Below are 27623 nucleotides of genomic sequence, written 5' to 3'. Positions count from 1 at the left end.
CATCAAGAGAAAAGTTGTCATTTTCTTCTTCTAAATCATCTTTTTCTCCTGCTCATAACCCCCTGCTGTTAAACGTGGGTCTATTTTCTACTTTATGTGATTCTTTTCTTATATATTTCCGGGTGTGTATGAAGTTTGTGATGTTGTTCACATCATATATGGTAGCTGGCAGTCTAGAGCAGTGGGTCCCAACCAGGGGTGCGTGAGGCCATCAGTCCACAGAGGATGAAAAAAATGAGATATTCACAACTCCAACACCACAAATATTTTACCAGAATAAAAAAAGAACCTTAATGTTAGTAACATCAGTGAATGCTACTCTAGGTTTTGGACCGTTAAAGAAAAAATAAAAATGGAGGCATGAATATGATCTCAGAACATCTGTTGGTGAATTAAATTTTTTTTTTTTATATTAACATACTCTGAAATGCATGTTTTTAACCTTAATGTTTATGCTAAAACTACATATTAGCTGATATAAGTTTGAATATGCTTGAATTTTGTGACACAAAAAAACATTGGAAACCTGAGTCCTTAATAATCTAATATTTAATCGTATCTTAATTGATCGTATCTTTTTCTCATGTTTCTAAATTTTCTTCTCAAAGATCAGCCTGACCTGCAAAACTATAAAAGTGTGATTTTGGAGAAATGAGTCATGCATGCACTGGCTGAAGTGCAACAGTGTTGGTGATTGCCTAACTTAAGCCTTAGCAATGTCTCCAGGGCAAAATGTCCAATTTTGTCCAGAAGTGTTGATTAACCACACGCTGGTAAAATCAGTCATGCTAATAAGTTCTTCTATTTCTTTATGAAGCTATGCCAACCCTAAAAAACCGTTGAAACGAGAAAATTTAATCCTCTGCCCTTTTAAGAGGATGTTATACTGAATATTTGCTAGTGTCACATCTCATTACACCACCATATTATGGGTTCACTCCAGCACCTCCTTTTATCGTCGAATTTCTTTTTTTCTTTTTATCGTACCTGCTGCAGTTGTGCTTTTTTCTTTTTCTTGCTGCCTCTTCAGTGCTGTGTGCCTCCCTCCTTTGTATCGTTACATCTTAAACGTAGAGTGCCATTTATTCACAATGGAAGTTTGTATTTGTGATTTATAAATAATTCTTGCAAACTTTCTTGAGGAAAGGTTCATTTCTTGATATTTAATTTGTGATTATGCTGCTGTGTTTTCCCTGAAAACATGAGAATTTGTTCATAGTTTCTATTAAATAAAATGTCAGCGTAACCTTTATTTTGGTCTTCGGTGCATAACCTTTACTTTTTTCTGCTTTTGGGCAGGCAGAATGTTTCAGCTTCAGAAATATTGCTGGAAGTAACCGTATTCTTTTTAAACATTGTCTGAGCTTCTGCTAATTTATTCATAGTAATATATTTGAATGGATTTAATGGATGTCTTGGCCTCACATTTCATCTACCAGAACAAATGCAGATCATGTTGAAAGATTAATCCCTATTTTATTTTAGTACATTTAGCACACAACATATAAACAATTGTGTTTTCTTTGAGATGTGATCTTAATTTCGGTCTCCATCCGGTTCTGTCCTTTTCCAGAAATGGGAATTGTTCTTAAAAAAAGAAAAAAAACTCTGTCCCCCCCCTGTAGATCACATCAGGTTCTGTGCGCCTGGTGCTTCAAGAAAACAAGGCATTAGTGAGCGAGTGGAAGGAGCCACAGGGCAGGAACATCAGTGTGGCTGCCTGCAACCACACACAGGTGGTGCTTGCTGTGGGTCGGGCGCTCTACTACCTGCAGATCCTGGCTGGAGAGCTCAAACAGATCAGGTAACACAGACTTATTCACACGCATGCTCAGCTTTTGTTCACTTTTATTAGTTAAGGTACGATTTGACTCACATTGTTGAATAAATGGTTAGGCCAATTCAATAACAGAAATTATACTTCATTGTATATACTGTTAACCCATTGGCGCCTAAAGCACCTGCAAAAAAGGCTGCTCAATGCCCAAGCCAGTTTTTAGAAAAGGTCCCCAATGCCTGAGGGTTTTTTGAACTAAAAACAATTAATTGAAAACACCTAAGAAAAATTAAAAAAATTTTCGCTGGCTGGATTGTCTTACTTTTTTTTTTTTTATCAATGTTGGACATTTGGTTCATGTAGTTTTGCTTTATGATTCAGGATAATACCCAATGCTGCTATTTATTATACTACTATTACTATACTATAACTAAATCATAATATCAGCAATAATAATGAATGATAAAAAACCCTCCAATATCTTGCATTGTGCAGTTATACTGTATACTTCAGTGACACGACTTCTAAAACATCATAGGGCTCTCTTTTTTTTGGCATAAGGGCAACGCCACTCAAATAAGAATGAGAAGTCGTCAGAATGCAGCGCAAGAATAAATAATTACATCATGTCGAAACGATCTCGTGCCATCACTCGGGCTACATTTGTCTGATACAGCCACTTGCTCTGCCTCCAGTAGCCTAATCCCGGCGAGTTGGTAGTTTGATTATTCCAAAAGTTAGGCAGAGACCGATGAAAGATTTCATCTCCTGCTTTGACACGGGGCTCCACTTCGAGTTGGATGGTGTGTGGCCGCGCCAACTCCACATCACTTCCATCGCTGTCACAGTATGTCTGTTAACCGCAGCCATTGTAGCCGAGCTGTCAAATTAGCTACAAACACACTATTGCAGAACAGGCTAATCGAAAACACCCACCTCATGTGTATTTGAACCAATTATTGTGCATTACATGCTGCATGCGTCTTGAAAATAATGATAAATGAACAATGTTGCGCTAAGCAACAACCGGCGTCAATGGGTTAAAAAGGGAATTCAGATTGAGTTGAGATCAGCTGTTTTGATACGGCACAGAAAGACCGATGTGAGCTGGTACAAAATGAATATTTTTATTCTATATTATGTTTTATTTCAAGATGTTTGGTGCCGTAATCATGCACGACCACGGAAATTTGCAACCGGATCCAGCATGCAATCAGCATGTGGTGGCTCAAAGACGAACCGGAAGAGAAAGTGCAGTCAAGATAAAAACAAGCGACATGTAATGTGGTCATTGTTGGGCTTTAGAGTTGCTGCATGTTGAAAGTGGTAACTATTGGACCAAATCCGATTGGCTACAGATTTACTTAAAAAAAACCTTGCGGGCAAATATCATTAACAGTCCGTGTGTTTGACAGTGAGACAGTGGGGATCTCTGACCTCATTCCCTTAGATACGCCCCAAAACATAAAAGCCTCCAAATGTTTTTGGGGAATTATTTTCACATAATTAGTTGCTATGGTACAACAGCAGATAGCAGTGACAAATCTCACACATGGATGCATACACGATACCCCTCAGAACAGCTGTGCTAAAGTTGAATTAATCATTTAATTGCTATATTCCCAGTGGTTGTTTCTGATTCATAGTTATTAATGTATCATTATTCTGCATAATCTTACTTAAATTTTCATTTTGATCACTGGGTGAGTTTAAGTCATTTGCACCAAACATCAAACAGTAGAACCTTGCATTTTCTCTCATTTTGCTGTTGTGGTTTACCTTCATGCTGCCATCAGGTGTCTTTTATAGTGAAACAGAATGGGCCTTACTTAGTGTTTGTAAGTAATGAAACCATGAAAGAGTTGGAGTGAGGTATCTCATCTCCTCAGAGCTGTTTAGCCGCTTAGATTATGTCAATATGGTGCTGATCACAAAAGTGCGAGACAGGCCTGTTTCCACTGATAAGTGTTAAAGGCTGAAATGCTCCACTTTAACACAGTTAAAGTTGTATTAAGTACTCACCATTTTATCATCGCTTAAAGGTTAAAAATGCGAAGTGCTAACCCCTCAAACAGTAGCAAACGACTATTTGCTGTAATCTAATTTCAACCAAAAGTATCCGGTACTGTAGCCCCAGGCCCTTTTTATAAAGGATCTAAATAATTGCTTCAGATTGTGGCTGTTTTGTCTTTCCACTGCAGCCTAAAGTGCGGAGAAGATAAGGCAAATTATTTCACCAGCTTTCATTCTCTGCTGCAGTGCTTAGACGGCAGGAGAGCTGCAGTGAGGCAGATGTGCCATGTCCCCAGCCGAAGGACGGGGTGCAGCGAGATGACATTATTAAAACTCCATGAGTCAGTCAATCCTATCAAATGCTGGAGAATAATGTTGAAATGTGACCTTTTTTTTAAAAAGTTTCATCCAGCACTTTTCAGGGAGTTGATGTGCAAATGATCACACATGGATCACACTGGTGGGCTACTGATTTATAATCAGCAAGTCATTTATATATTTGACCCAACTGTCAAATCCTAATCTAACAGAAGGCGTATATGTCATTGTCTGGATTTAAACCAGATAATTAACTATTTTATTTAAATACCATGTCAGACACTGATTACACTCGTACCATCTTGCCTACCTTTTTTTTTTTTTAAGAGGGATGAATTTAGAATAAATGCTATTGCAGAAAATATATTGTTATTCAAAAAGCACATGCACTCTCAAACTTAGGTGGAGTTCTTGTTGAAATAAATGAACCGCACAGCTTATAGAAGAAAGAGATGATCACTTTGCTTTTGTGCCACCACAGTTTTATAGGATATTAATTGTCCTCTATTAAATTATGATGGCGTGACTTCGCTGCTTGACTCAGTAGATGAGTTGTCAGTTTGCATCTCACTTGAGAGGAAAAATTAATTAGAACTTCAGGTCTGTGTTACTAACACAATTATCTGGTGTGGCATTTCAGGCCTTCACAACATGCAGGGCAACTTGGGTTTTTCTTAACTCCTCTACACCTTCCTCAGTACCACAGAGATGGAGCATGAGGTGGCCTGCCTGGACATCACACCTCTTGGGGAGGGCGGCGGTGAGTCACCGCTCTGCGCTGTGGGACTGTGGACCGACATCTCAGCCCGTGTGCTCAAACTGCCCTGCTTCACAGCACTGCACAAGGAAATGCTGGGCGGAGGTAAGAGAAAGGGGGGCAGAAATCACAGGGAGGGGAGAAGGAAAGCTGTTCCTGACTTGTAGAGAAAGGCAGGGAGTGGAGAAAACAAGTCAAGTGTACTATCTCTGAGTCCCAGCGGAGCTTACAACATTTGAAGAAAACCAACGAAGAAAGACCGGAAAAAAAAAAGAGAAATATCCAAAAATCAAATCAAAAAGTTTTCTTAAAAACACAATGTGATAAAACAAGAAACAAAAGGATTCTTTTTTTCTTGTGTTGGTCTTTGAGTTTAGTATCTCATTAACAGCTTTTAGTGCTAGATTCTAATACTAAATAGAGCTACGGTATAAAATACATGATTATGTTTAACTGATAGAAAAAAGTTTTAACAGTAAATGTCAAAATATTGTGGGTTTACAATCACATTATTGCTTATTTCGTTAAAGCAGCTTTAAAAAATTGGAATTGTGCTCCTTCATCATCACAGTCCTGCATCGCATAGAAAAAGGAAATGTAAAGAAATAAAACTTCTAAATTCACCTCCTGAATGAAATAATTCCAACTCTCCATAATCCTATAAGACGGAGGACTCATGATGTCATCAGACACGTGACTGCAGTCGGGCTACGCCCACTTTTACCCTGGAGGGTCAGAACAGCTAGTTTTATGGCTGCAGACTGTTGCAACTGTTACACTGTTACATCCTGTTTGTTAAATTTATGAGAAGAAATATTCATTTTATAATATAACAAACCAAAGGCATAGCAAGCTATGAAGCATCTCCCATTTATAGTCTGAAACTGCATCATAGCTTTAGCATTTAATGGAAAAAAGAGTAAATGTGGATAAGTTGTAATGATGATGACCTTAGAGGAATGATAAGACCTACTCTACAAGCGATATCTCTACAGAAAGTGACTTTATATTTAAAGTTTGATTTAAATATGTTAAAATTAAGTTAATTATTGCTGGTTTGATGGATGGTTAAATCACACCTGTAACATATCTTCATAATCCCAATCCACTGGTTCACACGTCAAGTGTTTTGCCGTTGATTAAGGGGGTGAAGAGAAAAAGCTTATTAAAGACTGATTAAGCAGAGAGTGTGCTGCTTCCATGACAGAGATTTGAATCTAATAAAAGATTTGTATTTTGCCACCTTTATATCACCAACAGAAGTGCAGCCACACATCCAGGCTTTTAAATGCGTTCAGGCTTTGCTTTGTGAATTTTCCTGGAGTAGAAATTAAGGGCTTATAAACCCAGAGAAACATGATTTATTGCCATTATTGTTGATGTCCTCGGTTCACAGATTGTTTGTCTGAAAAGCCGCAAAAATCCCAGTCAAGACCAACAGCCTTTAATTTAGGATGATATTCACCTGTTGTTCTCTCGATCTCCAGAGCAGCGGCAGCAGCCATGTTGAAAATTGTTTTCCACTCGGATGACGTCAATTCAAGCGCTCCAGGCTGGTCAATATAGAACAGTGATGTAGTTGTATACCCTCTATTAACAAAAAATACCTTTTGCCCTATCTGTGCAGTAAACATGAAGCCCCCCTGCTGCAGCTGGCTCGTGCAGCCCAAAGAAAACATCTTTTTGTGCTGTTGGGGGAAAAACTAGATTATATAGTAATTTGTTGCTAGATGAACTCTGTGGTGGGTTTGTGGAGATATCCCCTTATTAAGTCCAATAAAAGAGATTTCTTAAGTAAAATTTTATCTCCATTTTAACTAGATGTAAATGACTTCTGACATAAACTTCTGCCTAATTTTTTAACATGCACTCAGTGACCACCTCAGCATTAACTATTCTGCTTATCCAAATGTATTTAGTGCATCACTAAGAATAATTTTAGATTTAACTTCAGAAAAAGTCATATTCTGGGGGAAAAAAAGTTTTATACCATGGGGAACTGGTACAAGCAGGACTCTACCTTCCAATTAGTGTTCTTCATCTTTGAAGAATATCTCATCTTTCTCCCAAAGTGCCACACTTTCAGCTGCTCGATGCTCAAACTTTGCAAATCGTGCCCACTTTCTTAAAAATGGGCAGAGACGTTTAGGTGCTACTTTCATTTTTGACATTTTAGTTGTATCGCTGGAAGCAGGGAGTGTTAATCCAGCAGCACAACATATGTAATAACACCTGTGATCATTTGGTTGTTTTTCTGTAGGTTCTTGCTGTTAACTCACTCAGTCAAGTCTCTACAGAAAAAAAAAACAACCTTTCAAGCATTCTGAAGAAGGTTCTCCTGATGTAATGGCTCTGCTCTCAGAGAAACAAATGTTTTGGAAATGGAAAAGGGGACTTATTTTAAAACTTTTTTTTTTTTTTGTGAATAGTGTTTTTCCAAAGCTTTCCAGCCACTCTGTGCAGTAACCTTGAGTGATTCCTCTGACAAATACCTGTTTTTGCAGACATTCATCACTACAGGTGAGGAACAAGTGACAACCTGGTACAGGAAAAATAAATGATTGGTTTGTGTGTGTCCTCAGAGATCATCCCTCGCTCAATCCTAATGACCACCTTTGAAGGCAGCTACTACCTGCTGTGTGCCCTGGGAGACGGCGCGCTCTTCTACTTTGGTCTAGACCTGCAGACTGGTAGGTCTTCCTCATCACTTTACTCATCAGACGTGAGCTTCTCTAACCTCTCAGATCAAATGGAGCCTCCATGCGGGCCACATTGACATTTTTGGATATCATTTTGTGTAAAATTGCATGTCTGCTTGTAGGATATTTGTGTTTAATGGATGAGAAACTGTGCAGGCTACGTAAATCTACAGATGAGTTTATTGAGCGGCAGTCCCTGAGCTGCACTGTGTGATTATCAGTGATCTCAAATATAAAAGCTATGGTTTTATAGACAGAAACATCAAGTGTGGTCAAAGCTACCAGGAAAAAATATTAACAGACTAAAATAAACTATGTTAATTTGAACGTATGATAAATGTCTTCCTTATGGAGACAGATGTAGGAGCCAGCTAAACTTGCGGTAACTTTTCGCCCCACTTGGGGTATCACATTTGTATTTCTGCTGCAAACACGTTAGAAGACCATTGCTTATTTACACGCCCAGAGAGGAGGAACGTTATTCATTATTCCTAGTGTTTGACTAGTCAGTTTTGTCCAGCTCTGTGTTTGATCTCTACCATTTCCTGAAAGAAAAAGGTGTTTGAATGCTCTCCTGGGTTCAGAAGCCAGTTGGTAACTGTGTGTGTGCTGTTTAGTGGTGAGCAGGAAGTGGACACAGCTTTGAATAAGAAGTCCACTGTATATATTCATATGTACAGTAGCTTTCTGCCTTAATCAGGAGATGAGATGCAGTTTTTTTTTCTTTATTTCTTTTTAAATCGGGCTTGACAACTCTGGAGGTTCTGGGGGTCCGTTTTCACCCAGAATGCAGCATCTCTCTCACCAGATCAGACAGATTTTGTTGCAGCAGCTTGCGAAACTGTGGTCTTTTTGCCATTGCTGGTTGAAATGACATTTTCTCCTTTTTTCGTTTGTGTTTTTTTTTTTAAATCTCTTTTATTATTTTGCGATGTTGTAACACTCATCAACAGTGAGGTTCCTTCTTTTATTTTCAATGAATGCAAAGATTTTCAATCTTAACTTCGTATCTTTCTAATTCAGCCATTCCTCTCACTCATTTTGGTTATATTTGTAGAAAAAATATTAGAAGCATTACAAGGAACATCATCAGGACATTAACAAGTAAGCATGAAGGGAAAGAAAATCGAATCTTTAATGCATCATGATGCAGAGGTAGGAGGTTCTGAATGGATTGACAAAAGTCCAAAAATGGATTTTATGAATGCTTAGTGATAAATTAATGTGGACAGATTGCTAAAGGAGGAAAAGCAGAAGTGAAGCTCCCGGACAGTCTATTAGGATGCACAAGATGAAAAGCACCCTCCGTATTTAAAACTGGGACATGGAAGCGCTTTGACTTCTATGAAGCTGATTTAGAATATTATTTTGGAAACGCAACAAATCTGTGAAACCACATGACAGGTTTCCAGGGTTTTCAACGCTTCCACTTAAGGAAGGGAATTACAAACTGCTGCAACTTTTATTGTCAAGGATTTGTGTCCATGTTCAGCCTGAGAACCAGCGCTTTGAGGAGAGATGAAACATTTCTTGTATTATATTGACACAGAGGTCCACACACCCTGACACTAAAACTGTAATTATGGCATCATTTTCTAAAAAAGCAGGTGGGAAATCTCTCACATGTCGTGCAGACCGCATCGTCCCGGTATTATGTCGCTGTAACTGCGCACTTTATCACAAATGATAGCTTCATGTTCTCGTAAAACAAGCAGTGAATGAGCTTTTTGCACCTGAGAAGTCTGCAGCTTTGTTTATGTGATTCAAAACATGCAACATTTGTATTAAGTTGCTATAAGTGTGCTGCTACCGGCACAACTTTTCTCTTTTTTTTTCCCCCTGCATGTTCATTTTCTCTTGTGAGAGATATGTTGGCAAATATAAACGTCCAGTTAGTTAGCCACATCCCCTCTATTTGTTTTAGTAGTTAAAGATATTGTTATCACATGAGAGAACAGATGTCCTGTATAGAAAAAAGAAAAGACGCTTTAATAATTGTTTTAGAATCCTATCACAGATGTTTTTGAGGTGCTTAGAGACACTAACCCCTATTAACAAGTGATGAGCATTAAAATCCAGTCCATTAGAGATGCAACTCACAATTATTGTCATCATTACTGATTAATGACCATCACAATTTCTTCACAGTTCAAATTTTGTCAAATAAGCCGTTCAAATAAACCATACGACCAGCGTAACTGAAGATAATTAGTTTAGAATCATATTATGCATCGACTGGCAGCAAGTTGTCATATTTGAGAAGCTGGAACTGGAGCACGTTTGGCAGTTGTGCTTGGAATATAACTGTAAAGGAATTATTTAAATTTTTCCAGATGCATTTATTTTTTTTTTTAGTCAAGGGAGGAGTTAGTGGACTGTTTTCAGATTTGGGTTGGAGGCAGTTATAAAAAAAAAAAAAAAAAAAAAAAAAACCTGTACACAAACGGCACCCCCTGACCAAGGACTAGGACACTGATAGAAGAATGCACACAGGGATTTGAATAGAATCAGATTACTCCCTGTACTACTGGCACCGAATTGAATAAAAAACAGGGGGCAGGACTCACAACTGCGATATGAGTGTGCATATAAATGTGCTCATTAACTTTGCTTGGGTTTACTTACATCTTAGGATCACAGCCACAGAGTGTATATGTTAGTTCGAGGGAATGGAACAGGAAGCCAGTGTATAGTATACGTGCCGTTATAATTGGTACTGGCTGCACACGTGTTAAATGAAAAAAAACACAAACATGACAAACACAGATGCTTCTCCACTTTGCTCAAGGGCTTAGCGCACGCACAAGGACAAACTTTATTGGTTAAAGGCGCTTGGCGAAGTGGTCTTTTGGCCCAAACGGGGATTGGTACACACGACCTTCAAACCGGAACACTGGCTTCAACCTTATTCCCTTTTCCCAGGTGCCCTCAGTGAGCGCAAGAAGGTGACCCTTGGCACGCAGCCCACTGTGCTGAGGACCTTCAGATCCCTTTCTACTTCCAATGTCTTTGCCTGCTCCGACCGACCCACCGTCATTTACTCCTCCAACCACAAGCTGGTGTTTTCTAACGTCAACCTCAAGGAGGTCAATTACATGTGCCCGCTCAACTCTGAGGGCTACCCTGACAGGTCAGCTGCATAGCTTTATTTCATTGTATTCTTATTTTTTTTTTACACTATATCAGTCTGCAATCGTATGTCTTTCATTTGATCGCTTCAGTGTTTTTTATGAGCTGACACAGCTGGCTCAGATCCTCGCTCCGCTGACTACAGAAATTCCCTCAGTCTCATGTTTCTGGTTTGTAGGAGATGAGTGTATTTCCTTTTTTCAATGCTACCATTCAATTCTTTTTCTTCTGTTTTTTTTTCCCCAGTCTGGCTCTGGCCAACAACAGCACCTTGACCATCGGTACCATTGATGAAATTCAGAAACTCCACATTCGCACAGTTCCCCTCTACGAGTCTCCCAGGTTAGTCTATTTTATTTCAATATTGACACATAACTGAACATGGAATGAATGTTTCACGTCTATCATCTGTGCAAATATTTTGCATGTTTTCATATTTGGAGTGATTTTTGCCTTTTTTTTCCTGTATCTACTCCCCTCTGCTGCTTTTGTTATATATCTGCTGGATAATTTCTAATCCTCTCTTCTCTGTTGGAGCCTCTAAATGACAGCCAAGACTCAGCATTGTTAAATAAGTTCCTGAGGCCCTTTGTTTCTTATAGCTTAGCCTAGTTTCTACATCCACATCCACTTGTATTTATCCCTGTGGTTTTTCCCTCTCCTTTTTACACCATATCAGGCGGATTTGTTACCAGGAGGTTTCCCAGTGTTTTGGGGTTCTGTCCAACAGAGTGGAGATTCAAGACGTAAGCGGCACCACATCTGCTGTGCGACCCAGTGCAAGCACTCAGGTACTGTATATCAATGCTGTGTGGGGATTTAAAAACCCCCCAGGGGCTTGTTTGCTTGGCACTTTTATCTAACCAAGCAGGCTGACTAGGGACATTATTTATAACATTAGACCGGGATCTTGTCAGTAAGACAAATGTCTTGTCCTGTTCGTCACCTAGCAGGCTTGTTGGAGCTAAAATCTTTAAACCAAGATTCAAATCTTACAGCCTGTGTGTATGCACGTTCATCAACTGAGAATTTTAATTTCCGTTTATCAGAAACTTCAACCCATTTTTAACATGTGAACCGACCCTCCCACGGCAGCGCAAAAGCGTTATTTGAGTAACTCTTTCTATTAAAAGAAAAACCATAATCAGTTGTTAGTCAGGATGCAAGGGCTGATAAAAGCTAATGAATTATTCAATTCAATTTTACATGCAGGTAAAGTCAAATTTTGTGATTGTGGCTGTCAAGATATACGTCTCAGAGAAGGATCGTCCTCCAAGTCTGTTGAATTGGGATCAATATCACAGTTTTGTTTGAAAATGGTACATAAAAATCAAAGTTTGCATGTAAGTAGTTTACTTGTTTTGTCCAGTAAATGTGTACATTTGGAAAGCATTATATTTTATACTAATGAGCTATCACAACATAAGCGGGTATAATATGTCAATTCCCCCACAGGACTTCATATTCTTCATGCAATTACATGGAAAAAATATGATATAATAATATATTATATTTGCATATAATGGTGTGGTATAATGGTTGAATATATCAGCATATCAGATATAAACCAAAAATTACAATTTACCAAATGAATATGTTAATTAGTTGCTAAATATACTCAGGGGTCCTTTAATAGTCGTGTATGGTGTTAAAGTCTAATCCATGCGTGGGAAACACTGCATTATTTATGATAAGCAGTGTGATTATTATCAAAATGTAACTATTTTTTCATGGGTGTGATCTTTTATGTCTGTCAGCACCATCTGAAAGACGTGTTCATAGTTAAAAGGGGAGTTATACCTGTGGAATACCTGTCTATGCACGTTTACAGCGGCAACATTCAAGCAAACGCTACAGTAAGAAGAAAGACAGGGCTGCACCTCCAACGCTGGTCTCTGTGCATGTCTGCAACCAAACTGCCAAATCCAGCGAAATGTTGGCGTTGAAGGAGTTAAAATCAAATGTCTGCTACATGAGACGTGATCGTCTTTTGTTTGATTTAGTTGGCAAGTGACACTGACTGTCAGATTTTATTCATCAGGAAAGAATACAATTACAAGTGATCAGGTCACTCTGAGAGTTAATCAGAGAGTCCTTTCAGTGGGTTTACAATGACTTTATGTGTTGTTTGCTCAGCTTGGCTCCATAGACTCATTAAGGGACCAGTTGTGTACTTTTATTGTTTGTGTTAGTGTTCACTGCCGCTGAGCCTCTCACATGCGATGACCAGAGTGATGGCTACCGGATTTTAAATGCAGCACATCTGCTGCTGCAGATGGTGTCGGTGGTGTTCACACGTCTCACACAGAAGTAGAGATTTGAATTGTTTCATGCCCTGCACCACGGCCATCTTTGTACTCACTCCTCTTCCTGTCCCATCTCATTTATCTACAGGCACTCTCCAGCAGCGTGAGCTCCAGCAAGCTCTTCCCCAGCAGCACCTCTCCACATGAGACCTCCTTTGGTGAGGAGGTGGAGGTTCACAGTCTGCTAGTCGTGGATCAACACACCTTTGAAGGTGAGACGGCTGATCGTGCTGAACTCAAAGAGCTGCCGCTTTCCAATGCAGCTTCTGATGTTAATGTGCTCAACTTGGGAGGATAACTGATCTAAAAATAAACGCGTGCTCGTTTTAATCTGCAAAGTTTGCATTTGTCCGTCTCAACACTGTTGCCTTCCTTAGTGTAATCTCACGTCCTGTTTTTAATATTTGTACTCTGATTATAATTGTGTTTCATGAAATATGTCACCTGTCCAGGGTGTACTCTGCCTCTCGCCCAATGACAGCTGGGAAAGGCTCCAGCCCCCCTGCGGACCCTAAATTAGATTAAGTGGGTATAGAAAATGGATGGATGGATAAAATACGTCTTTGTATCCTAGAATCTAAAGCACACACGCAGTTTCATTTTGAATGATTGAACATGTTCAGTGTCATGCCGGCCATCTCTATGATGATGATGCCTTGTGGATGTGGCAGGCTTTTACTCTTGTCTGTTTTGCAATGCAGATTTTAGTGCACCAAGCCTTTCTTTTAAGAGCCCTGCCGTTACCACACCCTCGTAAATTAGAGTATGTTATATGTTAATGATATGCAGATAAGGGACTGGTTCAGCTCCCTGGGTCCACAGCTGACTACACTTTATTACTGCGCCTGCAGATAACATCTCATTTAGATGCTGTGACAAACATTCTAATGCAGTGGATGCACTTTGTGATTTGTGTGCTTGTTAATGTTATCAGTTCCTTCAGCATAGAAACTGTACAGGTTAATGAGCTAAACGGCATTAAAACTAAAAAAAAAAAAAATTCATCTTGACAGATGCAATAAATTAACAGAGGAGTGAGGGAGATTGATAATGTCGTTGCTCAGTGCAGCGACACAGATGATGATTTCAGTTTGCTTCCTGATGAAAATGTTGAACTTGCCTCTCTATCTAGTTTGACTGAGAAATCTGGCAGTTAACTCTTAAAGGACTAGAATAATAAGAATTTTATTTGTTGTTTTAAGTATTTTGAATGAAAAAGCAAAGACTTTTGTGAATAAAAATAAATCTCAAAAAAAGAGAAAAAGAAAGCAAAGTTGTCAAATAATGTAAAGGTTCAAGATGCAACCGTTTTAACTTTAATGCTGCAACAAACAACTGTTTGTTACTTGAGGATGTTGCAGTGTATCTCTCTCCTCGTGTGGGTCTCGTATTTGATTCTCATAATCCTTTGTTCTCTAGCATTCGTTTTATGTGTCTAGAAATTATTACTCCCACCTAGAGAGACTGACTCTGTTGGGCTCGCCTGCCAGTGGTTGAGTGAACAGTTGCAGGGGACCCTGCTAGCATGCAATGAAAGCACTCTCTCACGTGTCGCTCTGGATTGGGGTGAAAGAAGTCCCAATGGGAGGCACAAACTGAATGCTACTCTGAGAGGTGGCTCTATGAAAGTAAACTGAATGTTCAATTCGACCAGCAGCCCCCAGAATTTATCGGCCTGTGGCTTCCCCCCCCCCCCCCCCCCTGAACTAAAAGACAGTTTGAACCCTGAGCCTGTTGCGTTTCCACCGAGGTGTAAGGCTCAGGAAAGATTAAGGAAATAAAGTCTGCTGAATTGTGTTGCTCCACCCCGTCAGTGCTTGTTGGAGTCTCTCAGCACCACTTTGCTGAGTGCACATTGAAACCGCTTCAGCTGCATTAACCTAAAATCTGTCCATTGTTACACATTCCTGTGAGCAAGTTGGTGTTTTTATTTGTGCTTCACAGTTAACCTCTGTGAAAACAATTGTAGGTGAATGACTTATTGCATGGATTGATATCGGACATTAACGTTTTATTACTCTAAATCACGTTCTATGTCATGACAAGCGCTGATGAGTTCTCCATTCATGCAGGGGCTGTGCTGACCCACGAATCGGTGTGCTGATCTCTATTAACTGAAAATCTGCCCGCGTTACTTTTCTATGGGGTTTTTGGGGTTTTTATCTGTGTTTTAGAGCAGAACTGCTGTGACTCAATCCGATTGACCTTTTATTGCTCTGCTTTCTTGTCACAATCTGAGCTCTGTCTCCACATTCATTCTGGAGCTCCCGAAATGAATGTTTGAGTATGAATGTTTTTTTTTTACACACAGTACTGATTATTACAGTGGTACAGCGTAAAGTTAACTGATTTTATAAGCTGTTGCAGATGACTGAGACAGATGTAGAAATAAAATGTTACAGAGCAATCTCCAAAATACTCCCTGCCCTCCGGCACCCTGTTGCGCTGAAATTTCTCCCCTGGACCTCTCTTTATCCCCTGCAGTTGAAACAGAGGTGGCCAAAGAAAGCTTAAAAAAAAAAATCCTGGTTCCTCAAAAAGTTCCCTGCTGTGATAATGGTGCTTAAAGTCTTGAAAACTGGAATTCACGTTAAGACACGAGTCACTGTAGGAGCGAGTAACGTTCTCGTTTTTCTTCACTGAACAAACCACATTCCCCAGTTAAAAAGACTCCTGCAGAGAGAGAGATCAGGTTAGTCTCCAAACTTGTCTGTTTTTCTGAGAATCCATGAGCAGTTTAAGGGACTCCACTTTAAGTTTCACTTTCCCTTTTGTCTCAGTTGGCTTTGTTCTTTGCTGCTCATGTGCAACACCAAGTGGTTTTCTGAGGTCGTACCCTTTATATGGCAGCTTTAATACGGGCAAAACACCAGGACAATTTAGATTTGTGTTTGTTATTCTGTGACTTTTTTTTTAGAAATGTTTCTCTCCAATCTCGTTTGTACTACAACAGTCATGGAACATAATTTTTGCTGCTCTCACTTTTTAAGTTTCCAATTTCTGTGTTTTTTTGTGTTTGTCCGTCAGTTCTTCATGCCCATCAGTTCCTCCCCAGCGAGTATGCCCTCAGCTTGGTGTCATGTCGTCTGGGAAAAGACCCATCTGTGTACTTTATTGTCGGCACTGCCATGGTGTACCCAGAGGAGTCCGAGCCCAAGCAGGGACGCATCGTTGTCTTCCATTACACTGACGGTCAGTCACCAAGATGTTCTTCTTTTTTTTTTTTTTTTTTTTTTTTTTTTAAACGTTCTCTGGTTGCAGAAGACGGACCTAACTGCCGTCCTTTTCTTGCTGCTCAGCGTTATCATGCTTTTATTCTCACCCAGCTCATTTAACTCTGCTCCCCTTCACCTAGTTATATTTTCTCCTCCGGGCATTCTGTCCTGTATTTTACGCACGGACACTTCGTCCTACCGTTCTCTCTCGTTTGTCCTCTCACTTAATCATGTTCTTATCACTCTTTATCAGACCAACTCCCCCACACCATTACTGATTCTCCTCATTTCCTTTCACACCGTGTCCCCTTCAAGATTCAAAGCTTGCATTTCATTTGCCACACTCCAGCCTCTTATTTTACCCTCGCCTTTTATTTTGAATGCAGCATTGTTTCATTTACATCTCTCTCAGTTGTATTTGTTGGTGCCAACTTAACCAAACATCTCATGTTTAGCACATGATGTATTAACTGAGCCTTACTGATTGATGTATCCTGCAGGAAAGCTCCAAACTGTGGCTGAAAAAGAGGTGAAAGGAGCCGTCTATTCTATGGTGGAGTTCAATGGCAAACTGCTGGCCAGCATAAATAGCACGGTAAGTGTCGAAGGTTTTGACATATTGATATAGCCTAAAAAGTAAAGGTACTACTTTTGCTCCATTATGTTTTTACATCGCGTCCTCATTCATAAACTCTTTGGACTTGCTGGTGCAAGTACATCATAATCCTCAGCCGTTGGAAAATGATCTACTCTAGTGCACCTCTGTAGTCATTTGCTTCCCACATCAGAATTAGCCATCTGGTCCTCAGATTGAAGCCAGATTCACCAAATGCTGCTTTTCTCCCTGTGTAGTGGGAAATCTTCCAGTTGTAACAAACTCATTTCCACAAACAGACCTGGCTTTACATTTGTTTTCGCTCTCTTTCCCTTCATGGTGACCGGAACTCACCTCGATGTTCAGACCTGACAAGAAAACCGGTGACATAATCCTTCACAATATGTTGAGAACATGTTAAAGATTCTGTACTTCACCGCTGTCTTTGTCATGCAAGTCAACCTCCAGATAATTTGGCTGCTTTGAATTTTTTTTTCTCTGTAATTGTTAAAGAGGCGTGTGATCTGTCCAGAAAGAAAAGTGCCATCTTACTCACTGTCTGGTGCTGTATCTAAATAGATTCATCCTATGTGAACAAGTATAAAATTACCTGACATACAGTGTGAAAGAAGCCGCCTTTCCCTCGCTGCCCTGTAAAACCACTCGCATCTATGCTGAGCTATTGATCGATTAAAGGGATTAAGGCAGCGTTATCTGGAAATATCACAAATTAAATAGTTATGGCCTCAGATTTCTGGAGCTCATCAGGGTACAGGGAGTCAGCTTTCTCTCTTTACCTTCAGTGACTCCACAAACTCAAAACAAGTTTATTCTCTCTGAATCAAACTTTATGGCTGTTGGTGGCTTGACTCTGAGCTTCAGGGTGCAGCAACAGCAATTTGATCACAAGAAATACATTGGGTTACATTTTTGTGTCACCTCCCCTCAAATTTTTCTTTAATTAGTATTAATTTCTCGCATTGGTAGCAGCTTCAGTTGAAGAAAAAAAAATAGAAAAAGTATGGTGACATCATTTGACATTGGTTGCGTGTAAAATGTTTTCTCAGACTACTTTAAATGATTGGAAAATTAATTTGATTATCACTTGGATGTACTTCGCTGGTCTGTTCTGATATTTTCTTCACAGTCAGATTTGAGTTGCTACGTGAAGGTTACCACTATTCTACAACAAAGAAAGTCGAGAAGAAAACAATGCCTCTGTCAAGAGCAGGAACACTGTCATCAATGATACTGCTGCAGTGTCTGGAAGATGAAATGCTTCGTGTGTTTCTGTATTTCACGAAGTTCGTGAGCCAAGACAATTCAGTCAATAGAGGTGAAGGTTTGAAGCCCCCAGCATCACCACTTTGAGTCTCTGCCCTCTTCTTTGCCTTCACGTATCTGTCCCGTAGCCTCTTCCACACATTCTTACAGAACTCTCCCTCTTTCCCCAAAGTTCTGCCAATCTCTGTGCACGAGTTTTGGGAGTTTTTGTTCTCCCTGTGCTGTTTCACTGCAGTTTTGTACAGCTGCCTGTACAAACGCACCTCCTGACTGAGCCTGGTCTCACATCGGTCCATCCGGTTTTTCATTGGTGGCGCCGCCTAGTTACAAAAATCGACTGGTGCACGACAACGCGCTGCGCCGTCTTTTCAAGGCAAGCGCCAGGCCTGAAACGTCATTTTGACGTCACGGCTCGGCTGCGCCGTGAGCAAAGCATCAACTGTAAATCCAGCTTAAGACGTCCTGTGTGGGTGTGTGTGAAGGGGTGAATGTAGTGTTAGAAGCGCTTAGAGTGGTCAGCGAGACTAGAAAAGCGCCATACATGTACAGTCCATTTACCTTAAAACGTCCCCTGTATGAAACTTTTCACTTATTGTGGCCATATCCAAATGTACGGCACAAAAACACTCTTATGGGAGACTCACCGGCCATTTTCACCATATTGGTGTGATGGTGTATCTCCAGCGTAGAATCTTTTGCGGTCAAGTATATGTGCGAACGTCAGCTGTGGATAAACTCGACTGAAATGTTAAGTTATTCACCAGAAAATCTCTATGTTCATATGTGAAAAGACTTTTATGTGCTTTTGAGAGTGTGTGTTTCGAGAAGAAAAACAGGAAATCCCTCTACTTTATTGGTAGAACAGCCAAACAGAAAAACAAAACTATGGGAGAGATTATCACACTGAGCTGTAAAAAATGCACATAATCAACATGAGCTGTAATCTCTAAACAGAGTTCTCTACCCGTCTTTCTAACGGGAGATAAGCCATGTTACTGTTTTCCAGCTCTGATGGGTTGACACCACCGAGCAAGTTGATCGGTTCTTCAAGTCTACGTGTGAAATCCTGACTAATTGAATGGGTTTTATTGCTCTGAAGTCGTAGAAAATACTGAGCCATAAGCTTTACTGCTTGTTACACTCCTAATGTAATCTAATGTTGAAAGAGAATCCTTATAAATTAATTAAGAGGATTAAAAATGAGATTTTCTGTAAAAATGTGGTCATGAGGTAAAAAAAAAAAAAAAAGATGCCTGTAGGCAGCCCTTAAGCTCACCGTTTATCACTTTTAGCACCTTTTTAAACCATAAAAAAATGACGCGTTCTGACGTAGTTCTGTGCGTGAAGATTTCCTTTTCAAATGCTGTGAACTTGTTCAGTTTTTGTTTAATTTTTTCAAACCTTCCTCGCTTCACTCAGAGATGGGCGTCTAATTTCCTGTTTCCAGTCTTTAGTTCTAAGCTAACATAGCTGGTCTAACTTCATGTTTAGGTCAGATTTAGGATGTATCCTCATGTGTTGTAACTGTGTAGATATGTTGAAATCTACACACCATCAAAATTGATAATATATAGCCGTACATTTTTCCTTTTTTATTTAGTCAATTAAGTTTCCTTTTGGGGAATAGATGTATAATGGGACAAAGTTGATGCAGCTCAATGAATTCTATTGATGAAAATGGATTAAGTTTCAGATAATACAGCATGTGCGTCATAGGAAAATCTAAATTTAGAACAATACGAAACAAAGGTTGAACAAGAACATGCTTAAAATTTGTTGGGTGGATTGTAAGAAAAAAAAAAGAATTATGTGAAATTGGAGTCATTGTTCTTATAAAGATTTATTGTAACCAAATGAGCAATTCCTTATAAAGTCTGAGTTTGTATAGACTTTGGACATTTGTCCATTCAGTTGTTTAGACCCGTCGGCGCTCTTAACTCTGGGGTTCTCTTGACATCAACAGGTCATCAGCAACACAAACTCTGCCTCTCAATCACCTCTAAACCATTTTTAATAATTGGTAGACGGTGCGCACAGTGTGAAACGATGTGACTAATTAGCTGCTATCAGTCATTAATCAGGCAGCTGGTAACTCGTATTGTTATTCGGCACGTCTACCTCGGACTCATTGAGGCACATTATATCCAAAATGATGGCAGTGCGGAACAAAAGTTACAGTACATCATATAGGACAGGAGCTACTTTCTGATCCACTTATTATTTTGACAACAAGCGATCACACAGCCGTGCTGTTTGTTTCAGGTCCGTCTGTACGAGTGGACGGCTGAGAAGGAGCTGAGGACAGAGTGTAACCACTATAACAATATCATGGCACTTTACCTGAAAACCAAAGGGGATTTCATCCTGGTGGGAGACCTGATGAGGTCCGTCCTGCTGCTGGCGTACAAACCCATGGAGGGCAACTTCGAAGAGGTGAGATGTGAGGAAGATCTTTGGAAAATGCTTCAAGCTGAGAATTGTATGTTGCAAATCAATTTTGACTTTCAGCCAAGGCTCATTTTTAACGTTTCATCTTCTGTCTTGCAGCATAAAGTGTGTATTAGCCAGAGTTTTGATGGGCAGTGTTGAAATCGATTTACGGGTAGAAAGGCGAAGAGGTTTGATGATGAGATATTTACCCTGTTGAGCACAAGCTGTTGTTGTTGTTCTCGGAGTCTCATAACTTTTATTTTTTTTATTTTTTTTTATCTGTACCTAAATCATTAGCATCTAACTATACTAGAACTTCCTGTTTTACACTCAGTTTCCTTTAGAAGATTAAACAAATTAGACTCGGTGTTACACATTACCGACTCATTAGCAAGGACATGTTGGAGCGCTCTGTCTGTTCAGATGTCCTAACTTCACAGTGTGTCCGTTACAGCTCTGAGGTATTTACTATTCCTGTGTTGTGCTGAAACATATCGATTGTATGCCAAACTTTCAGCTCTGCCTCGGAGTTGGCTCGTCTCTGCTCATAAATAACGCCGCATCCACTTGAAGGCGAGAGTCATCTCGGTGTTTGCTGGCATGTTTGTGTTGTTTACAGCTTTCTTCAACGCACTTCATGTTTTTCGCTCAGATTGCTCGTGATTTCAATCCTAACTGGATGAGTGCTGTGGAAATTCTGGATGACGACAACTTTCTGGGGGCGGAGAACGCCTTCAACCTGTTTGTCTGCCAAAAGGACAGGTGAGAGAAGCAAAAAGTTTCTCAAACCACCATTAGGATGCTGCTCCTTCTGAGTCCAGCTTTTAGAGCAGCATCATTGATAAGAATGTTTTGCAGCAGCCTGGCTCATGCATTTATTGTGGGGAAATAACGATTCATCTGTCTGCTGAACTTTTCTCCACTGTGCAACATTTTTCATTGTTGTAATTTCACTATTAGACGAGTTTTGACTTTAAAGGGAAGGAAGAAAGATATGGTCTGGAAGTGTGTTTGCTACATTTATGCCACTGCTCATTATCCATCGAATGTATCAGTTTGGACCTCTCGGTGCTTTTGACCTTTACTTTTGCATCTTGTCTGTGTTCCTGTTGCTCTCTTCACTGTTTCTCAACCTTCTATCCATTACGTCTTTATCATTCTCTGACCTTTTCCATCGCTCCTCATGCCTCTGCCCTTCTTGGTTTTCTTTTGATTTATGGATATACAAAGTCTTCTCTCAAACATTTCCTATTTTTCCTTTGACATTAATTTCCTCTTTGCCACGTTCTGTTTCCGGTTTTTCTCCCACTGTCCTTGCTGCGGTCAGCGCGGCCACTACTGACGAGGAGCGGCAGCACCTGCAGGAGGTGGGGGTCTTTCACCTCGGCGAGTTTGTAAATGTCTTCTGCCATGGCTCACTGGTGCTGCAGAACCTCGGGGAGAGCTCCACGCCCACCCAGGGCTCCGTCCTATTCGGCACCGTCAACGGCATGATTGGTAAGCGCATGGGGAGCTTTCACACTCGACAAGCATTGTCACACAACCACAGCTGTGACTGAAATTGTTCGTGTTTGTAATAGCTTTGTTTCTATAAGTCACTTTATGGGGATGAGTTAGGCTATTGTTGCCACACCTAAAACGATTGATTATAATGATTTTATCATTATAATCTGGCTCATGTCGCAAGAATCCAGCTGCCTTATAAGGTAAGTTTTCATTGGCAAAGTCCGGAGATAGGACCCCAAAACTTTAGTGCTTTTATTTGAGGGGAAAAGGAACCATGAGTTCATCTGTAACCTCTAAAGTCTAACACTGCACAAGTGGATTTGTAATCCATCATCACAACTAGGAAAAGGACTTCTTATCTTCTATAGTTCAGTGTTGCTGCAGGTGCTGGGGATCATTCTCTCTGGCCTGCTTATAGAATCTGCTCCCTACATGCGGAACCGCTAAAACAAAAAAGAAAAACATGAAACTTGTGTTGAACTGAGCTGAGCAGAACTACGTAGAGGGAAAAAGGGCTTCTGGAGGTGCTGGTAATCAGGTTTTCTCTGTTTTCAGCCTCTCTGTTTGCTAAGCTACAATAACTGAGATATGATAGTGGTTCTGTCTCTCAATTGTTTGCAAGAAAGCAAACAACTCCCTCTCCAGCGCTTTTAAATTCTTTATGTTGTTTTTTCTTTGTTTTCTCACACAATCCTCGCGGTGTCCTGCCACTTAGGGATTTATTTGTAATATCCACTTTAGAGACTGCCGTCTCCTGCCTTTGATTTATTGAACCTGAACAGGGTTTACTTTGCAGAGCTTTAAACTCTATAGCTGTATGTGTTTTCAGAAACTATACCCCTGCATCTCTGCAGACATTTTGATTTTGCTTTTGCTCGAAAATGTTTCACAGTAACAAGAGAAAGCCAACCAGGGAACCCTTCCTGGTGAACACTTATATCTTTTAGATTTAATTATAATATCCTCTCACAGAAAGCTGTCTTTCAGTCAGTAGATTACTGGAATTGTCAGTATTTCGGGCCTCAGAACATTTAGGGAATACACAAACATCTGTCACAGCCAGTTCCCTAAAACTAACATTTTCTTTACACAAAATGACAAAAGGGAAAGCAATCCCATTTCCCTCTCTCAGCCTGGCAGAAATTGTGGCTGAGATGAAAGAGGGCGCGCACATCATTTGGACACAGATGTAATTTATCCCTTGCACTCACAGAGCTGCAGCACAAAACACATCATTTCATCTCAGAACATTCAGTCTTTAAAAATTCTCAGAGGAAAGTTTTATAAGAAACGAGAACCACAATCGTGCTTTCCTGTGAAAAGTTTCCACAGTCGCTCATAAACCAAAATGATCTGCGGCGTGTAGAGAAAGTAAAAACCACTGCAGGTGTTATCGCTCTGCGAGAGGGTGTGAGATATTAGGCGTTTCCGGGAAGAAGCTGCAAGGCCACAAGATTATTCTGCCCTAAAGCAAACAAATGGACAAACCTCCTAATATCTGTCTGTGGAAACTCTTGACCCTGTGATCAGAGGATGATCACAATCAGTTTGGATTTAAACTGAAATGGGAGGGTCCATGATTTCTGAGAAAGAGATCTCTGATCAAATCATTTAATCAGAAAGCTAAATGTTACGTGTCAATGCATTTTTTTTATCTAACTTATTTTAAATGTATGCTCTTAGACAGTTGGTGATAAATTGAACTCGGCAAATGATCAGTTCAGGCTTTTTAACTGCCCTACTTAGTATTAAGTATTATTTTTGTCAGGAAATTAATCATTTCTAATAATTAATTAGATTTTAGCAAACATGCAAAACACATATTGGTTAAGCTTCTTAGGTGCATTGACTTGATATTTAATTTTGTTTCAAAATACGTTTTGCCTTTATGTGTAGTCGATTAGTTGATTTTTGTAGTTGACTTTAGGATGGACAAACAAGAAAATATATAAATGATAGAGACCTGAGTCAAGTTTCCATCCAATCGATGTGCATTTCCATCCGTTGCATTAAGATAACCGGCTGCAGGGGCTAATGTCTCCATTTTGGTGATTTTTTTTTTCCTTCTTTCCCTTCTTTAATACAAAAACTTCCACCTCTTCAAGTATAGAAACTTATTTACAGATTGTGTAGAATTTATCTTTAGATATTCGGAGGTTTTTCTCAGAGATAAATGCATCTAAACTCCTTCGCTGCATTCTCTATGATGAAACAGGCTTGCAACTGTTGGCAGTAAATATCCATCTGTGCCGCTCTTCTTGGTGAACTTCCAGGTTATCTCACATCCCACTCAAGCCCAATCCATTTCAGACTGTACTAGCTCCCAAAAATATATCACTCTTGAGTTTTAATGTGCCAACACAGAGTGTGGATGATCAACTTTCAACTCTTATGCCTTTTATAAGTGAAATAGTTTCCAAAAGACTTATAAAATTTAATATCTTGATGCATTTAAACCAATTTATATTTGTCTTGGAAGATTTTGAGCAAACTAGATGGATGTGTTTGTATTTATTCTTCTTGAGCATACAATTATCAAGTTTATGCTTAACTTTCCTTTTCTGCTGTTTTGGTTTTCTCGATTTAATGTTCTCTCATTATTCTGCTGCTGTTGTGTTTTTTAATGTGTTGGGCTTCATTGAAAAAGAAAGTTTGCTCTCAGTTTGGCCTATCTGCATGAATAAAGATTCCAACAAACATGAACAAATCTACAAAAAGAAGTACAACAACAAACGTATATGTGTAATACATAGATCAAACGTTTAAATCATCCGCAGCAGAAATTAGATTGACAATGATTGCTGTTATTCAGACTCCTCCTGCCTGTTTGTCCCAAAACACTTTAATTGCATCATACACTCTGAGACAAACTCTGCATTGCAAATCGGTTAAGGGTTTCACTCGGTAATCTGTCTGTGCTGTCAGTTTTTAGCACCGATTGCTTCCCCAGCGCATCAGATTTATTCATCAAATGTCACAGAACTTTCTTTTTTTTTTACTGCAGAAGAGCACAGGGTTCTCTCTCTACTGACTGCAAGACTCACAAAGTTGCTGTGAAATTAGCAAAATCCCCTAAATTATTAAAGCGTGAAAGTCCTGTTGATGTTCTGCCGTCATTGTTCCATCACACAAGCGTGAGGCTTGTGTTGGGAGGATTGCAGTCACATTAATGAGCTTTGATTTATTAATAACAAAGCTGTTGTGAGTTCCATGATGAATCCAGACTTGTTGTATTGTGTTGTGAGGTTGAAATGTTTTACACCTGGGAAAAAAAACCTAACCACAGGTTCTGTTCGTGCGTTTTAGGTCTGGTGACGTCTCTGTCCGAGGGCTGGTACAGCCTCCTGCTGGACCTGCAGAACCGCCTGAACAAGGTCATCAAGAGCGTGGGCAAGATCGAGCACAGCTTATATCCTTTTCCAAATCCCCACTTACGCTCGGCCGTCTGTGACGGCAGCACAGGTGACCCTCACGGACAGGTAGCAGCGAAAGGACGAAGCAATAATAACGTCTTTAATTGCTTTTGAAGGTGCTTTATAAATATTTCATGCTTGAATGATTTGCATGTCACCACTCAGCCAGTGTGATCTCGTGGTGCTGACGGTTCATAAACAATCTTGTTGACTGATTAATTGTCCAAGTCATTTTTAGCTTGGGGAAAAGGCTGAGAGGATTTTTTTATTTGCAGAGTTGTTTATCGAATTACTAAATGTTTGACAAAATCATTTAAAAAGTTGTAAGTTTCAGTAAAGACACAAATGATCGATCAAAGAAAATGTCGTTTTCTTTTTAAATGATAGAATTGAGGGAGATTGCAGATGTGTTTCAGGTTAATTAAAATAACAACACATTTTGAAATTCTTAAAGAAAATGTGTTCTTTCTGTTTCACAGTCGGAGCATGTTAAGCCCGATGTTTGCTCTCCACTTTTTAAAATCCTTCTGATGCACAGCCTTTCAGATTCCAGCTGTCACCTTTTCTGAGCACCACTGTTTTCATTAGATTTTCTCCCGGTTGTACGTGATATTCGTTGACTCTGCCTGAGGTAAAGTATGCGTTGTTATACTCAAGGTACCATTGTCAGGCAAAATGAACAGCATTGTACTGATTTTCCTTGACGGCGCGACACCTGGAGGTCCTTCCATACGGAGCGGAAGACCGATCAGGCCACGGGATTCATCGACGGGGACTTGATTGAAAGCTTTCTGGATCTCGGCCGGGCAAAGATGCAGGAGGTCGTCAGCACCCTACAGGTATGAGTGTGGGTTCACCCACATCTGTGATTTCAAGTAGTGATTTTTGTCCATTCACTGTAAGCCAACAAGCAACGGATTACTTGCCTCTTTCAGATGAAAATGCTTCCGGTAGTTTCTTACTGGCTCTACACGTCTCTCTTTTAGACTTTCAGCTCCCTCCTCATGTGCAGATGCTTCTTTCTTGATTCAAAACTTATCGACTAAGCTCCTCAGTTGAGAATATTCCAAGAGAAATCCCTGAACTCCCAGAAATCCTTGATTATGGTTGACTTGCACTCATGCTCAGATTCATTATCATGTTGGAAAGTCCAGTAAATCTGAGATAAACCTGAGATACTTGATTCTTAAATAATTAATAAAAGTAGCCTTTTATTCTAATGAAGTTCCTTCAGCAGCAAACAAGACGAACCCCACCTCCATGTCTGACTGCTGAACAGTTGGTGGTGTTGGGATATTGGCCATGGCCATCTTACTCAGGACATGCTGCTTATCCATGAGTTTAAACGGGCCCAGTGCGTCCCATTAAACAGACCCTCAGGGCTGTGTTTTCCTTCATATTCAGTTCTGCTTTTCATTTGCTGATTGGCCAAGAAAGAATTATGGTTCTTTGCTTGTTTAGTGCTCATATTAAAGTCGGTCACCATGTTTACATGACACTAGAAAAAGTCTAACCGAACTTAAAATGCCCGTAAAGGTGTTAGTCCAACAGAAAACGTACTCAATCGAGCTTCTCAAAGCTGAACTTAGCTGTAACTGTAGCTCGACTCCACTGTGCATGTGACCGTACTGAATGTCAATGTGTTCTTCGTCACTTCATCTTGCACATTTTTAGTTGTATTACTGGGTTTTTCTTCAACTCTTTTTGTCGACTACAAGAAAACTGTCCATCAGCACGACTATCCTTGCCTGACATTTGACAGACTTATGCAGACAGTCGGTGATCTGGATCTAAAATCTAACGATCCCGAATTGTCCAGTCACCCGATCCTGGAACAGAATCAGTCAAAAGCATGAGGAGTGAACTTTGAACATGAGTCATCAGTGATTTTACTTCCTCACTAACCTCTCAGGACTTAAATAAAAGTCTTAATCCCCTTAGAGATTTCTCTCCAACCCCCAACCCCCCAGTTTTGTTGCCGCACCGTGAATTGGAAATCTAATCCAATTGGACTTTGGAATCTTCTTTCAGCCAGAACCCTTTTAGTTCTTTTAAATCATTCAGCTCAGCTTTGGCAGCAACTCTCTTTTCTCTTTGCCGTGTTTACTTCTCAGCTGGTACAACAGTAGAATAAGAGTGTTTTTAGAGTTCACAGGTGACTGGAAACAATGTTACATTGGG

At 39.9% G+C, this 27623-nt stretch overlaps 1 protein-coding gene across 1 annotated transcript in view; it reads left to right on the top strand.

The window, feature by feature from the left end:
* ddb1 (damage-specific DNA binding protein 1) overlaps positions 1-27623 on the top strand; it is a 46698-nt gene that overhangs the window by 17281 nt on the left and 1794 nt on the right. The window contains exons 13-26 of the mRNA XM_075466312.1: positions 1626-1804; positions 4807-4970; positions 7448-7555; positions 10487-10694; positions 10940-11035; positions 11373-11484; positions 13088-13211; positions 16027-16191; positions 16715-16809; positions 20356-20526; positions 21176-21285; positions 21851-22020; positions 25336-25438; positions 26158-26281. Coding sequence (XP_075322427.1) covers positions 1626-1804; positions 4807-4970; positions 7448-7555; positions 10487-10694; positions 10940-11035; positions 11373-11484; positions 13088-13211; positions 16027-16191; positions 16715-16809; positions 20356-20526; positions 21176-21285; positions 21851-22020; positions 25336-25438; positions 26158-26281 — 1929 coding nt within the window. The remainder of the gene's footprint in view (positions 1-1625; positions 1805-4806; positions 4971-7447; positions 7556-10486; positions 10695-10939; positions 11036-11372; positions 11485-13087; positions 13212-16026; positions 16192-16714; positions 16810-20355; positions 20527-21175; positions 21286-21850; positions 22021-25335; positions 25439-26157; positions 26282-27623) is intronic.

Source organism: Odontesthes bonariensis, chromosome 1 (assembly GCF_027942865.1).
Source record: "Odontesthes bonariensis isolate fOdoBon6 chromosome 1, fOdoBon6.hap1, whole genome shotgun sequence".
NCBI classification, from domain to species: Eukaryota; Metazoa; Chordata; class Actinopteri; order Atheriniformes; family Atherinopsidae; genus Odontesthes; species Odontesthes bonariensis.
Note: the sequence above shows the minus strand (reverse complement) of the source record. Positions and strands in the feature narration are given on the sequence as shown.